Source organism: Pempheris klunzingeri, chromosome 7, assembly GCF_042242105.1.
Source record: "Pempheris klunzingeri isolate RE-2024b chromosome 7, fPemKlu1.hap1, whole genome shotgun sequence".
In the NCBI taxonomy this organism is placed as follows: Eukaryota; Metazoa; Chordata; class Actinopteri; order Acropomatiformes; family Pempheridae; genus Pempheris; species Pempheris klunzingeri.
In genome coordinates, this window is record NC_092018.1 from 3,880,758 (window position 1) to 3,897,700 (window position 16,943).

The following is a 16,943-nucleotide window of genomic DNA, read 5'->3' on the forward strand; positions in this document are numbered from 1 at the left end:
TCAAAAGCCTCTCTGTTTTGATACAGCTTATGGTTAGCTTAGCTTAGCGTAAAGACTGAAAGCAGGTGGGAAGGGTTAGCCTGTGTCTGTCCAAAAATATGGTCACTGACATCTCCAGATCAGACGCCAGACCTTGTGTTAAAAGCAGTGGAGGGTTTGAGTCTGCGGGCTCAGACTAATATCTGGATCCTCTGATAATAACAAGCCGGCCTGTTGTTTTATTAAAGATCAGATGTGATATGAAGGAGCTCTCAGTCTCACTGCAGCTGCTCCGCTGTCTCTTTATTACAACACAGAAACATTATGAGGCCAAATAACAAACGTACAGATGTAGGTATTGATATTTACTTTTTCCTTTATGTAGCTTTTATGTGTTTGATCTTAACCAGGACTGTCTGGAAGAAGAGCTCCCGTATCTCAAAAGGGCTCTCCTGGCTAAATAAAGGATAAAAATAAAAATGAAATAAGTACTAACTTTAAAACTTAGACTTTTAAACCCAAAGTTAGTTAGTTGTTGTGACTGATGCTTCCTGCTCTGTGTGCAGACATGGCGTGGCTCCGTCAGAGTCGAGGCTCTCCCAGACTCGTCCTGGTGGTCGTGTGTGTTGCTCTACTGCTCGACAACATGCTGCTGACTGTGGTCGGTGAGTACACACTCACACACACACACTCACACTCACACACACACTCACACACTCACACACTCACACACACACACTCACACTCACACACACACACACACTCACACTCACACTCACACACACACACTTTTGACCACTTGTTGTGGAGCGTATACTCTGATGGAGTCTCAGCTGCTGGAACAAATCTGTGACGCAACCAAAAACCTGGAGGTCGAAGCTGTCGTCAGCGGTTTGAGTCAGAGCTGGATGTAAAGGCTGCAGAGGTCACACACACACACACACACACACACACACACACACACACACACACACACACGCACACACACACACACGACCTCCTGACCTCGAACTTTAAAGCCTGTAGTCACAGTTCACAGTTGTCTCCTTCAGTCTCTTCTTGGATTAAATATTTTCCGGTTTTCTCTGCTCTTTTATCCTCAGATTGGTTTTATTTTCCCATCATAGATTTTTGCAGGTTCAAATAGACGTTTTTCGCCTCTGAAAGAATTAATCAATCAATCTCAGTGCACTAATCAGCTTCCTTTGGATGGAAATCAAGTATTTTGATGTTGTTTGAGTTCCTGAATAATTTCCAAAGAGAGTTCCTGGACAGAAATCTGTACTTTGGTACATAATAAAACAAAATATTAAGACAGTGTTCAGGTGGCACACTTTGAATTAATCAGTTCTAATTAACTGATGAACAGTTGAACTAAATTGATATTTGATAATGTTTAAATGTTAAAGGTTTTTCCCCAGAGTTCAGAATTACTATTAAATTATAAACTAGTAAAATGAAGCATTAAACCATCATCAAATCTCATTTTCTGCCTTTAAGTATTAGAGGAAATTCTGTCAATGAAGTGAGATATTAGACACTTTTATTGATAACTGCACTAGTATAAAAAAAAAAAAAACCTTTAAACACACCGATTTGTACTGAGAATAATTTTTTGTACTAGTCCAGACTGTGACACTGTGAATCAGCCACCTCACAACGTTCAGACAGTTCAGTCACTCAGCAGCAATAATTCTTTATTTATTTATTCCTTTTTTTTTACGGGGGGAGCTGGAAATTTGAAAAGGAAGAAAATCTTTTCAGTGGCTTTTAAGGTGGCAAAAAAACTAAAGTAGGTGGGTGTGAAGAGGTGAAATAATCACAGGTAGGGCGTGAATGGACTTTATTGTGATCAAGCAACCAGTGAATGGATCAATCGATCAATCAGTCAATCAGTCTTCCTCCTCCAGTGCCAATCATCCCAACATTCCTGTATGCCATGGAGCATCCCAGTCCAGAACCGCAGACCGCCCAGCCCTCCTTGCTCCCGCTGCCCAGCCTCGGTGCTCCACACTCGGGCACAGTGCCCTCACAGCCCCCCTCTGCCAGCTCAAACCTCCAGACCTCCAGCAGGACCTCCCAGCCCTCCCAGCTCCCTCGGCCCAGCGACGGTGCACCGACCCTGGGTACACAGTCAGAGCAGAGCCCCCGGTCGTCTCCTCCCTCCTCTCATCTGGTGTCCCTGTTCGACAACACGACCTTCAGACTGCAGGAGATCCGGACTGAACCGACCCCCGACACCAAGCCGACAGACCAGACCAGCCCGACCTCAGACCTGCAGATCAATGACACCACAGACGCTACAGTAGGTGGAGGAAGATGTTTATCTGACACTGACAGCTGAGTGTTTACAGGTGAGTTTATACTTTTCCCTCTCCCCTCTCCTGCAGGAGTCCTCCTGCCTTCAGGACAGTTTATTTCTGGAGGAGGAAAACGTTCGTGTGGGTTTGTTGTTCGCCTCTAAAGCTCTCGTCCAGCTGCTGGTCAACCCCTTCGTCGGTCCGCTCACTAACAGGTGATTTAGTCTGAGCCGCCCTCGTCTAACTGAGAAAGCACACGTGGACCAACAGACCAAAATGCTCTGGACGCAACTTGATAGAGCTACAACCAATCACAGCAACGAAATGTGTGACCTAGTGCTTAACGGCGCATTGAATCACATCCAACCCGCCAAATATTAGATAAACGGTTGTGTTTGGCTCAAGTCGCCTGGAAATCTGTGTGAACAGGAGGAGGACCAGACGCTTCTGCCAGAGCAAATAAAACATGAGCTCACAGATTCAAAGACAAGATGGTCGAAAACTTTTTTGGTCCCTTGTGCAGTCAGTGTAGTTGTGATGGATGCTTTTAGTCTTATTTTAGCAAAATGATGACAGACAGGATGAACACTGGCTTTGATAATCCTCTGACGCACCACCATGACGGGGACATTTGTGTTTTTGGTTAAATATCTTAAAAACTGTTGGATGATTGTGATGAAACGTAGTTCAGATGTTTTTATAACTGACAATGATGTTGCATAACTTCACTGACCGTGTCTCTTCTGTATCTTCTGTAGGGTCGGGTATCACATCCCCATGTTCGCTGGCTTCATCATCATGTTTGTGTCAACCATCTGTAAGTCACACACACACACACACACACACACACACAGTAATGACAGTGTGTTTTCTATAAAGAAATGTTATCTAATCATGTGTGTGTGTCAGTGTTTGCCTTCTCAGGGACCTACGCTCTGCTGTTCTTCGCTCGCTCTCTGCAGGGAATCGGCTCGTCCTTCTCCTCTGTGGCAGGTCGGCGCTTTAACACAGTTTACTTCTCTCTGTTACATCCAAAACCACAGAAGAAGAATTCAGAAATCAGCCTGTAAGCACTCGTTATGATGACTGTGCCCTCATGTATGTGTGTGTGTGTGTGTGTGTGTGTGTGTGTGTGTGTGTGTGTAGGTCTAGGTATGTTGGCGAGTGTGTACACAGATGATGAAGAGAGAGGCATCGCCATGGGTATCGCACTGGGAGGACTGGCCATGGGAGTCCTGAGTGAGACACACACACACACACACACACACACACACACAGTGTAACTCGTCTACTGTACTTAAGTACATGTTTTGAGGTACTTGAATACTTTCTACTCCAGATGTTGTACTTTTTTGCTCCGCTACATTCATTTGACAGCTGGAGTTATAAGTTGCTTTTCAGTTAAAGATTTGACATTAAGAAAATATTCGTTAAGCTTATGAAGTTCAACACGTCGTTAAAGATTAAACCAGGTGCTTCCAACCTTTTCGGTTTGTGACCTCTTACAAAAAAAGTCTTTGAAAATATCTTGTTATCAGTTCGACCAAAGAAGCATCTCACCTGTAGACTTCTCAGATGTTTTCAACTTTTACTTTTTTACGTGTTTCTGATAATACTTTTCACAGTTTACCACACTATTGGTACTTTTAAGGATCTGGAAACTTCTTCCACGACTTTTAATTTGTTAAAACTTTTACAGCAGCTGTTTGTGTCATCTGTGCTCCACTCGTGTTGTTTTCTATTTTTTCCTCGTTCTTCACGTCTTTTATAAATAATAATAAACAAATACATCTACTATGTGGTTGCTGGTGCGTTTTGAAAGGAGGCGGAAAAGGAAGTGATTGGTTTGAGGGTAATCATCAATTAGACGTCCAATTAAGTGAACTGTGTCACCTCCAGGTAACAGTTCAGTTATTTGAGCTTCAGTCTCCACATTTCCTGTATATCTCTAACCGCCGGCTCTCCCATGATGCCCTCACAGAGTCACTCAAACGCACCAGTTGCGTTTATGTCACTGCAAAGGTCTGCAGATGTTGCGTGAGGATGGAAAGACGGATAAATGAACCATCCAAACTAAGCCTGAACATGGCTGTAATGTGTGGATCATATGTATGTTGGTGTGTGTTTGTGTTTCAGTTGGAGCTCCATTCGGCAGTGTGATGTACGAGTTTGTGGGGAAGAGCGCCCCCTTCCTGATCCTGGCCTTCCTGGCGGTGTTTGATGGAGGTAAAAAATAAAAAGCTGTAAAATCCTCTCTGTGAGTTTAGGTGTCTAACAAACCGTAACACCTTCACCTGTTACTCCAACTGGACTTCCTGGGTCCATATTTACATATTTCGATGTGTTACCGGACTGTTTTCGGTCTGAACACCCGCTAAGACTCATGGGAGCTGGAGTTCTTTAATGCTAACAGAATAATCATAGTTTTATCTTGATTAAACAGATGAAGTGTTCAGGTTTTACTGCCCAGCTCAGCGTAGATATTCATCAATCTTACAACAAGTAGCTCTACAGAATAAAATGTGATTAACTTAACTTTTATAAATGATGTTACTGCTGATGAGATTTTGAACCTGTGACCTTCTGTGTGTTGCAGTGTTACAGCTGTGCATCCTGCAGCCGTCAAAGATCTGTCCTGGGGTGAGTCCACTTCAAAACCACCACTGATCTGATCCCGTCTGGTTTGATCTGGACCAGAGTGACCAGTTTGAGTGTTTGTGTGTTTCAGAGTGTGGAGGGGACTCCGTTACTGACGCTGCTAAAAGACCCGTACATCCTCATCAGCGCAGGTAAGAGGACGTCTCCTCACACTCACCTGTGTGACATCATGTGTGGAGTCTGTGACAGAACACATTTCACAAGGGATCTGTGTCAAGTGTAGGGTTTACCCATTCACTTCAATGTGAGTGGGCTCTTCTGTGAGGGCGTCAGGGCAGAGAGACCGTTGTCTTTTCATCTGCCCGTCTGTCTGTCTGTCTGTCTGTCTGTCTGCAGGTTCTCTGTGTTTCGCCAACATGGGTGTAGCCATCCTGGAGCCGACTCTGCCAATCTGGATGATGCAGACCATGTGCTCCCCTAAATGGCAACTTGGTACGATCCACCGTCAGAGTCCGTCACGTGATGCCTTTGGGCCCAAAAATACTTTTTTCCATAAACTTATAGACTTATAAAGAGTCACAGCCCACAAAATGACTCATATCACCATGAGAAATCGATCCATTCAGTCTGATAATATTTGGAAAGTCTAGAAGATAAAAATAAGTAAAATAAAATTATTTAATTCCCATTCAAGTCAGCAGGCCTGAGGTGCTACTGCGTCATGCTCTATGGGCCCGCGGGTACTTCTTTAAACTTTTGTGGCTTCATCTGCTATTGAGCAACTTTCATTTTCTCCTTCCTGTTCTCTTTATGCATCCATTGTCTTACTTCCTCCTTACGTCCTCTTTGACCCAGCCACACTGTCCCTCCTCACACACACTCGTGTCACTTTTCCACTGCATCGAGCGGCTTGACTCGACTCGGTTCTCTTGGAACTGTTCTTTCTTTGGTTTTTCCATCAGCATAACAAGTATCAGAGGTTCCAAGCGAGCTGAGCCGATACTAAAAACACCACAGACCACTGATTGGTCAAAGAGAATCATCACACGACGCGGGACATCCTGCACAAACCCCTACTTCTTGAAGAGCCAAGCTACCTTCAATAGCAGCCATTTTATTACTAACTTGACCCAGATTTAGAAAAAAAATGGCAGCCGTCAAAACCACATCACGGTCAAACAGTCACATACAGAGAACCACCAACCCTTTGCTCCATTGTTTACGTGTGTTTGTGTTGCGTTGAAGGTGATGTCATGGCAGTTTCATGCGGCGTTGCTATGACGATAAGCTAAGAATGCGCCTCCATTGAGGGTCTCTGATACCTGCTCATTTCTGCCCCACTAACCCTTCCCCTACGTTACAAATCCCACTCTAACGACTGGCTGTGTTCACTTTTATATTAAGAAATGACTTGTTGTCACTTGTGATGAGGAACCCACAGATAATTATCACAAACTCCGTGGTTCCCCTCAGCTCTGCAGAGTGTTTTAGTGTCTTTGAGGTCATTATTTTGGTGTCATGCCCCACAGCTTTGTTTTGGTTTCAGACTCAGTGTCTTCATCAAACAAGCTGCGATGAACTCACTGCACACCAAACAGCAAAGGGCAGACAGACACAGTTAGAGACGAGCTGGTGAACACAGCGCAGCCTTTAGCAGCTAAAGAGCCAGATATTTCCCTCAGGAGTTGGTGGAGACCAAAAACAGAGCTAAAAAAGAGTGGAGTGACATTCATTAAGTTGCATCGCCCCCGTCCCTCTTCCTCCACTTCCTCTAACAGGTGTGTGTTGTGTTGCAGGTATGGCCTTCCTCCCTGCCAGTATCTCCTACCTGATAGGAACAAACCTGTTTGGCGTTCTGGCCAACAAGATGGGACGGTCAGTGTGTGTGAGCGTGCACGAGTGTGTTAGTGTGTGTGTGTCCTCATAGTTGCTACGTATTATTAACCAACAGTGAGGACATTGTGGCTGGTCCTCACAACTTCAAAGGACTGTTTTAAGGTTAAGACTTGGTGTTAAAGTTCAGGTTAGAATTAGGTTTAGGTTTAAGGGTTAGGGTTAGGGTTAAAAGTATTTAATACTCTTAAATTCTGTTTATGGTGGTCTTAAAAATGTATGTATTGAATGTTGTAACATGGTCTATGATATATTATTTTCATATAATTATCATTATATTGCAACAAATGTTCTTTAACTGAACCAGTTGTTGTCATTTTGCCGTATTTAAACTGACAGCATGTGAGTTTGTACATTTGATTTTCATTGCAAAAATTGGCCTTAAATGTAAAAACACAGTGGGTTAAAAAGTCTTAAATTGATTCATGTAGACACCCTTATTGTATCAGTGAAGGCCCTCATAAATATGCATGTACAGTATATATATATGTGTGTGTGTGTGTGTGTGTGTGTGTGTGTGTGTGTGAGGACTGTCTGGCACTTTTAGTTCAGTTTCAGTGTAAAAATATTCACACAGACGCTCATTCAGTTCATACGAGCGTCACAGAGAAGGAAGTTTAATCAGCAGATTAACAGAAGAACTTTCCTGGAAAGTCTGAGTCCTGTTCAGGCCTGATCCTGAAGATTTCTGGGAAACCTGACAGACAGACAGACAGACAGACAGACAGACAGACAGACAGACAGACAGGTGGCTGATGGGTATTTCCGTGTCTCCAGGTGGCTCTGCTCCATGTTAGGGATGTTTATCGTCGGCATCAGTCTGCTGTGTGTGAGTACTCACTCCATCCGCACATCAAATCAATCAATCTACTCATCATTGAATAATGTGTCCATCTATCCATCCATCTATCCATCCACCCATCCATCCTTCCATCCATCCTTCCATCCATCCATCCATGCATCCATCCATCCATCCGTCCATCATCCATTTATGTGGTGATCGATGTACAGAAAGTGTTGTTAGACGTTCACCAACACGTCATCTTCTCATAGATTTACAGTCTGTTTTTGCCTCCATGAACCAAACTTCATGTTAAAAACACCAAATTTAAACAACTAATAACTGAGTGTGTGTGTGTGTGTGTTTGTGTGTGTGTGTGTGTGTGTGTGTGTGTCAGGTTCCTTTTGCCACCAGTATCTACGGCCTGATTGGACCAAATGGAGGTCTGGGCTTCGCCATAGGTGACTAAGTTCATTGCTCACAGATACTCAGATATTGCAGCAAGCAAATTATTTGATATTTTCTTTTGTTAACTATGGAAACAAGAAATCTGATCGTTTTTACAGTTTTTATGAGACTGAACTGAATGACTTCTGTCCCTCAGGTATGGTGGACTCTTCCATGATGGCCATCATGGGCTACCTGGTCGACATCCGCCATGCTTCTGTCTACGGCAGCGTGTACGCTATCGCTGATGTGGCGCTGTGTATGGGGTTCGCTATCGGTAACATATCCACACACACACACACACACACACACACACACATATATATATATATATAGAAAATTATATATGTTTACCATGTTCACAATGAGAGTCTACTAATCATTTCATGTGCACGACCTCTCATGTTGTAACCACAAGCAAACGAGGCAGCATATGATATGAATAATTATCCCAGATAGTGGATAGATGGGAAATGTAGTCCTCATTTTAAAAAAATGCTAGCACTAAAAATGCTTCCCATGAATGAGACACAAATATGATAATATATGTTAATAATAATATATGATAATGATATTTAAACGTCACTATCTGTTGTTCCAGGACCGTCCACGGGGGGCGCTCTGGTGCAGGCGGTGGGTTTCCCCTGTCTCATGGTGTTTATCGGGGTGATCAACATCCTGTACGCTCCACTCTGCTTCCTGTTACGTAACCCTGCTGTCAGAGAGGAGAAAATGGTAAATACAGATACAGATGTGTCAGTGGGCTTCGTAATCTGAACAACAGACAACAAACACAGTCTGTCCTTCGTGGCTTTTTACATCCAGGTGTAACTTGGAAAGAAGATATTTTGTGTTTAATGTACATTACCTTTTATATTTCTACTTGACTGGGTTGATTTTTCACTGAATCTAATCAAGTAGTTTTGGTGCCTAAACCTAAATCAGACTATGACTGAAAACTGATAATAATAATAAAAGAAAACTGGATTATATAAGTTCACAAATAAGTTAATAATATTTACTGGGATTTAAACCATATAAGTCCTGTAACTAAACCAGTAAATTCTATTATTATTCTATTCTATTATTTTTTGCCCTAGTTCCTAGTTAGTTTTGGAACTACACTTCCCATCACTTTGGTGGCTGTAAACAGGAAGTATAATGCTGCCATGGAATCAGTGAGTTAGCTGTGGGGCTACAACTTGATTACTTTACTTCCATAGTAAAGAAATCTGAAAAACATGATGATTCTCAGGCAAGTTCTGCTGCTATGCAGAGTGTCTTTTCTTTCATTGATTAGAAAGCGATTTATGGATGTTTATTTGTGATCGGCATCAGAGATAATGATGTATCAGTGGGAAGTGTAGTCACACTGAACCTAAAGATAAGTGGATCATATCTGCGTGTTCAGAGTTATGACTCAGAGAAGGCCTGTGATTTTTGATGCTAATAGCAGCAATCAGTCTTTAAGTGTTTCTAAGTATCATAATCAGCTTTTTACAACACCTGCATGCACCTGTCTCTCAACTGCCCCCCCCCCCACCCCCGTCTCTCTCTCATCTTCAGATGATGTCACTTGTTTGAGCCAAAACAGTTGCGGGGGTTTAATCTGGCTGCATCCTGAACACCCTCCTCCCCCGTTCACACAGTTTTATGGGGAAAATTACACTGGTTATTAAAATCTATTCACACACACACACGGAGTGAAGCTGCAGGTCCTGACAGATCAGCAGGAAGTGGTGTGTGTGTGTGTGTGTGTGTGTGTGTGTGTGTGTGTGAAGTCATTACACAGTGATTAGACTGATCACAGATCAGAGGCTGCTAACTTCAAAGCTGCTGGAAACATTTCTACCCAATAAACTTCCAATTACACACAGATTACACAGACATACAGGTAGAGTTATTGATCTAACTGTGTGTGTGTGTGTGTGTGTGTGTGTGTGTGTGTGTGTTGCAGGCGATCATCGACCAGGAGTGTGTGATGCACAGGAAAAGCTACAACACACAGAAGGAAAGTCGTGAGTTTCCTCTGAGCGACTACAGCGAAGAAGAAGAGACGGAGGAGTGACACACACACACACACACACACACACACACACACACACACACACACACACACCTGAAGATGTCCATGTTGTGATGTTGTCTCCAAACACGTTTTACCTTCATCATCATCCTGTCGTCACACACACGTCAGAACAGAACAGCTATCGAACACTTTAAAGTGACAGAATAAGAGTCTGTGGGAAACACCTCATGTTTTTAATTTCCACCTTAAGTATTGATCGGCTCATTACTGTAAAACGCCACAGTTTACAAAGTGAGGGGCGTGTCTCCGTCAGAAAGGTCATTATTAATTAGTCCAGACTGTTTGATGATCATTTTCCAGGCTTTTTTATTGGTTTACAAAGTTACTGATGTCTCAAGATTTATGCAAATGTCATTAAAAGGTGTCTGATTCCCTCCAACTGATCATTCAGCAAGGTTTCAGACAAAAGTAGCTTCTCAGTTTTAGCTGGTGAGGCTCAGTTTTACAGAAATAACAAATTCACAATTAACTGATCAAACTATTGGCAGAAAAATCAATAAATCAGTCAGTTGTTCAAGCAAAATCTTATCAAATATGAATATTTGAAAACATTTTTGTAATTTCCTTTAGTGGAAAGTCCAAGAGCCTCTTAATTTTCTTATTTCAGCTACAGTAAAATACTAAAACTACCAGGCCAAGATCAAGAGGTTGTTTAATACAAAAATAATTTGCTCTTCTCCACTCTTAATAAATCCCTTAATTATTTTAAGGGGTTTTGGCATAAATTAACAAAATGTCCATGTAAATGAATCATTAATCTGCCTTTTTTTCTTCAAAGTGATGAGATGTGAAACTGTACCTGAGTCTGACCTCTCACCTGTGTCAACATTAAAACCTGCTGTTACCTGGACAACACCTGTTTACCTGTGTGTGTTTCACTGGTCACACGTTAAACTGAGGAGTGTGAGATTGACAGAAGCATCCAGATAAAAATCAGTTTGTGTGTGTGTGTGTGTGTGTGTGTGTGTGTGTGTGTGTGTGTGTGTGTGTGTGTGTGTGTGTGTGTGTGTGTGTTCACCTGTCTCTTATCTGCTCTCTAATTTCCTGTGGCGGCTCGTTTGTTCGTCAGAGAAAAATTACAGCAGGACAGACAGAAGCTCCTTCAGATGGAAAAGTAAACAGGAAGTGGATGAAAAGCTCAGAGAGGCGACGTTTTTCTTTCATAAAGAATCATTTCACTGTAACCACAAACACTGATATTATTAGCGTTAGCTCTGATACGAGCTGTCAGATTACAATAGAAAGCTTGTGACATCGTACAGGATGAATCATGTGAACTTTCAGTAAATCAGCTGACGTCTGTTCTTCAGGCAGGAGAAGAAGAAGCTCAGCTCAGGCTTCATTCATCGTTTTTACAATGAAATGACTCAGTGTGCTGGTTGAAATGCTTTGGAAAGAAACACAACACCTCTTAGCTAGCAGGCTAACGATAGGTTAAACCATGACCCTAACCCATGTGCTAACTCTTTATTCAGTCTAAACCCAGAGATAATCTAAACCCAGAGCTAATCTAAACCCAGAGCTAATCTAAACCCAGAGCTAAACTAAACCCAGAGATAATCTAAACCCAGAGCTAAACTAAACCCAGAGCTAATCTAAACCCAGAGCTAATCTAAACCCAGAGCTAAACTAAACCCAGAGATAATCTAAACCCAGAGCTAAACTAAACCCAGAGCTAATCTAAACCCAGAGCTAATCTAAACCCAGAGCTAAACTAAACCCAGAGATAATCTAAACCCAGAGCTAAACTAAACCCAGAGCTAATCTAAACCCAGAGCTAATCTAAACCCAGAGCTAAACTAAACTCAGAGATAATCTAAACCCAGAGCTAATCTAAACCCAGAGCTAATCTAAACCCAGAGATAATCTAAACCCAGAGCTAAACTAAACCCAGAGCTAATCTAAACCCAGAGCTAATCTAAACCCAGAGCTAAACTAAACCCAGAGATAATCTAAACCCAGAGATAATCTAAACCCAGAGATAATCTAAACCCAGAGCTAAACTAAACCCAGAGCTAATCTAAACCCAGAGCTAATCTAAATCCAGAGCTAATCTAAACCCAGAGATAATCTAAACCCAGAGCTAAACTAAACCCAGAGATAATCTAAACCCAGAGCTAAACTAAACCCAGAGATAATCTAAACCCAGAGATAATCTAAACCCAGAGCTAAACTAAACCCAGAGATAATCTAAACCCAGAGATAATCTAAACCCAGAGCTAAACTAAACCCAGAGCTAAACTAAACCCAGAGCTAATCTAGATCCAGAGATAATCTAAATCCAGAGCTAAACTAAACCCAGAGATAATCTAAACCCAGAGCTAAACTAAACCCAGAGATAATCTAAATCCAGAGCTAATCTAAACCCACAGCTAAACTAAACCCAGAGCTAATCTAAACCCAGAGCTAAACTAAACCCAGAGATAATCTAAACCCAGAGATAATCTAAACCCAGAGCTAAACTAAACCCAGAGATAATCTAAACCCAGAGATAATCTAAACCCAGAGCTAAACTAAACCCAGAGATAATCTAAACCCAGAGATAATCTAAACCCAGAGCTAAACTAAACCCAGAGCTAAACTAAACCCAGAGCTAATCTAGATCCAGAGATAATCTAAATCCAGAGCTAAACTAAACCCAGAGATAATCTAAATCCAGAGCTAAACTAAACCCAGAGATAAACTAAACCCAGAGATAAACTAAACCCTGAGCTAATCTACACACCAGCAGTAATGAAGCATTTTGTCCTAATAAACTAAAAAAAATAAATAAAACAGACTTAAAATAGGAAAATGACTTTAATCTGATCAAATAATTTTTGTGTGAGCAGTTTGTGTGTGTGTGTGTGTGTGTGTGTGTGTGTGTGTGTGTGTGTTAATCACATCCTCTGACAACAGATCACAGCAGCTTCAGCCCACACAAACACACAAACAGCTTCAAAACGTTTCCTCCTGCTTTGAAATATGAATAAACACAGTTAATCTGTGTGTGTGTGTGTGTGTGTGTGTGTGTGTGTGTGTGTGTGTGTGTGTTCATCAAAGGTGTGTTAACCCTGTGTGTCTCAGCTCTGATGTGGTCGTGTCTGTGTAAACATGTAGGAAACACTTGAGTCTTTAACTGTGAATCTCTGGTGCAGATTTATGGTGAACATCAGTTTTTAAATGTGAATATTGTCTTTTAATCTGCTACTAATTTCACCACAACCACCACTTCAGTCTGTCTGATGTCCGTCGGTCACGTTTTCTCTCTTTGATATCAGAGTCTCTGATCGTCCAACGTGTGCGAGCAGGTCGGTGATGAACGCCGACTGTATTCAAGCCTCTAAACTGGTGACCTCATCGTGTTTCTAATCACACTATTTCTGACATAATTGTGTTTTTGTCTTTTAGTTTAATTTCTTTTTTGCCGCCTTGTTTTGTCTCTTGGAGTCTTCAAGAAGCCGTCATTGCTTTGATGAAACAATCCCACTTAACCCTTTGAGGGTCTTCAGCACTTTCTAGTGTGTTATGATTTTTATTTTTAGCATATTTTATCAGTTTTTCATGCATATTGCTTATAATTTTGCAAGATGGTGAATTTTTCAGAGTTCTCAATTTTTTTCATGTATTTTTTGTGTATTTTAGACCATAAAATGATGCGCATCATGACAAAAACATGGCAATTTAAGGGTTAATTTTTTAAAAAACTAATTAAAATTTGATATGTATGATTAGGGCTGATGCTGGTCTAAAAAACTATTAAAAAAAAATTTTAAAAAAAGAAAGATTTTTAACATTTTTATGGCTTGTTTTTATGCATACACATTTATGTGTGTAAGGATCTTTAACGTGATTATTTCTGAGGACCTTCAAGGGGTTAAAGGTCCTCTTACAGAAATGTTATGAAGCTTTCAACCACAGCGCACAACTGCAATTTGTCTTGTCCTGTCAAAATAATATTTCCAAGTTGAATAAATAACTTTGTGTTACTGTCTTATACACAGAATCCAGTTGTGGGATGTAACCAAGTACATTTACTCCAATACTGTACTTCAGTACAAATCTGAAGTACTTCAGTACAAATCTGAAGTACTTCAGTCGACCACATTCTATCTGACAGCTTTAGTTACTTTGAAGATTCAGATTATTAATAGAAAATATAATCAAATAATAAACACTGATTATAGATTTAACCACCCAGCAGGATATGAAGTGATTAAACTTATTTACCAATAAAGTGATGAATACATTAATGCATCAATAATTATAATCTCATGATATAATAAATGTATTTAACTGAAACGGGTCAGTCTGCATGATTAATAGTTTTACTTTTGGTACTTAAAGTTTAGTTTGATCTTAATACTTTTGTACTTTTATATTACAAATGCAGGACTTTTACTTGTTCCTGTTTACTTTTACTTATGTGCACCACATATTTGTACGGTGGCCGGGAGGTGCAAAACAATTTTACAATACGAGAAACACTTTTACAAAGCTGGAGACAAATTTACATTTTAGAAAACATTTTTACAAATCAGAAAAAAAAATTACATTTAACAACACATTTACAAGTCCTGAGACAAATTTACATTTGAGAAGACAAATTTACAAGATGTGAAACAAATTTACAAGTAACTTCTTCAACCGGAAAGGGAATGTACCGCGTTAATCGGCTCATATGTTTGCCACAAAACAGGCAAAAGACCGCTTGACTGCCGTCCATCGTGGGTCACCATGAACTCCTTATCACTTCCGGTTCTACTCGACAGTTGGTACATTCCCTTTCCGGTTGAAAAAGTTACTTGTAAATTTGTCTCGGCGTTTGTATAAGTGTTTCACGTCTTGTAAATTTGTTTTCTCAAATGTAAATTTGTCTCAGGACTTGTAAATGTGTTATGGCAATGTAATTTTGTTTTCTGATTTGTAAAAATGTTTTCTAAAATGTAAATTTGTCTCCAGCTTTGTAAAAGTGTTTCTTGTATTGTAAAATTGTTTTGCACCTCCCGGCCACCGTATGTTTGTTACAAACTCCCAGAAAACTGCAGGTTTGCTGCAGCTCTCAGTTCTTTTAAATCCAGGCTGAAGACTTTTCTGTTTGTTGTTGACTTTCATTAAATCAAATACTTTGATTAATATCTTTTTTATTCATTATCCATTTTATACCTGTATTATTCTATTTTAGCCTGTTTTTATTCTCTGTTGTCTCTGATTTTTATTGTATTCAAATGTATAATTTGCACTTTGCTTTTATTGTTTCATGTTAAGTACTTTGAATTGTTGTATTTCTACACTGTGGTATTAATACTTTTACTCAAGTAACAGATCGAAGTATTTCTTCCTCTACTGCATTTATTTAGTGATATTTAATCATTATTTAATCAGCAGTTGTAAAGATGTTTAAATGTTTGATCTCTAGCGGAACACTTCCGGGGTAGGAACCTTTAACTGAGATATTTACAATCCAGAATAAAAGAAAAAAGTTTATAATAATATGTACAATATATAATTTGTTAAAAACTGTAATAAAGGTGTGTAGAGAGCACAAATAAAACAATAACATATTGCACAGATGAACTAAATGTGTCAGATATACTTTATTTTGAAGGTTGAACCATCAAATATTTTACTTGAAAAACAACTTAACCGACTTATAAATGATTTGAACAGTTAGTGGTTCATTTTCTGTCTGTTCTCTAATTAATTAATTCCTGCAGATTTAGTTAAATTAACATTTGGTGGATGTTTTAAACTCATTATATTTTTAAATCTTATTGGAGTTTTAGGCCAAAACATCAGTGAGGAGAAAACTGTAAAACAGCATTTAAAGCTTCATGTTGGAAATAAAACTCACAGGACTGATAAACAAAGACAAATATATATTTTTAAAGATCCAGGACTTTTTTTGTGTCTGATTTTTGTATTTTAAAAACTATTTGTCACTAACACTCCTGTGACATTTAATCTTTGTGTCTTTGAAGCAAAACAGAAAATTCTCTGTGGCTGAAAAGACTTTTCTTTAGAAAACACGAGGGAACTGAATGATGCTTTGATCTGAATTTTGGACTTTATTTTTCTTCACTTGTTTCTTATATTTATTTTATTTTGTGTCTTTATCTCAGAGGCCAAAAGAGATTTAATGGTTTTATAGAAACGTTGTGTTTTTATTGATTATTTGGCTGAAAAGACTTAAAGATTTAATCCTTTTTGTCTCCATTTAAAAGAAAACTGTCAGACATGTTTGAATGAGCAGAAATTGTTCACTGATGATTAACTGTTGATGTTTTTCCTGTTTCATTTTCTCTCTTTTCTTCCTCCTCTCCTCCTCCTCCTCCTCCTCTTCAGCATGGAGCTCTCATCTTTACTTCATGACCTTCATCTCTCCTCCTCCTCCTCAGAGCAGCCCCTCCCTTCTCCCTCTCTTCCTCCAATCACAGAGCTCCTGCTGGGAACTCTGGGAAACGTAGGCGGTCGGCCTGGTCTGCTGCTGGCTGTGGCTCCGCCCGTCTGTGTGTTCGCTGTCACACATTTCCAGGTGAGTCTGGAGTCCTTTCTTCAAACCTTTTTATTAAAGGCGTCTAAATCTGAGGAGGATTTGACAAAACTTTGGAGACTAGTGGCCTCATTTAAATCATGTTCACAACATTTAAACTGGTATAATCAGTGATCAAAGCAGTTTGTGGGATAAAAAACTGTCCTTAAATGATCAACTAAGTAAAAACAAAACAAAATAAACTCATAACTAAACAATTAACAAATAATGAAATGGTAAACATTTTAGTTTTCTGTGTCTTATTATTAAGATGTGTGTAAATCTGTTTAAAAGATCAGAAGTAAAAACATGATTGAAAAGTAAACAAAGAATTCTATACAAATA

General features: G+C 39.9%; 1 protein-coding gene across 1 annotated transcript; it reads left to right on the forward strand.

The window, feature by feature from the left end:
• Positions 1-547: 547 nt before the first annotated feature.
• LOC139204147 (chromaffin granule amine transporter) lies at positions 548-10,066 on the forward strand. Its single transcript, XM_070834119.1, has 16 exons — positions 548-644; positions 1,890-2,284; positions 2,370-2,494; positions 3,038-3,096; positions 3,189-3,272; positions 3,426-3,518; positions 4,416-4,505; positions 4,876-4,919; positions 5,008-5,068; positions 5,274-5,369; positions 6,674-6,752; positions 7,548-7,599; positions 7,949-8,012; positions 8,156-8,275; positions 8,600-8,733; positions 9,956-10,066. The coding sequence occupies exons 1-16, from the start codon at positions 548-550 to the stop codon at positions 10,064-10,066; spliced, it is 1,704 nt and encodes a 567-aa protein (XP_070690220.1).
• The last annotated feature ends 6,877 nt before the right edge of the window (positions 10,067-16,943 follow it).

Coding starts and splice junctions, on each gene's coding strand:
- LOC139204147 (XM_070834119.1), top strand. CDS start 548: ATGGCGTGGCTCCGTCAGAGTCGAGGCTCTCCCAGACTCGTCCTGGTG. Junction 3,519..4,415: donor ACTGGCCATGGGAGTCCTGA/GTGAGACACACA, acceptor TTTGTGTTTCAG/TTGGAGCTCCATTCGGCAGT. Junction 6,753..7,547: donor CTGGCCAACAAGATGGGACG/GTCAGTGTGTGT, acceptor CCGTGTCTCCAG/GTGGCTCTGCTCCATGTTAG.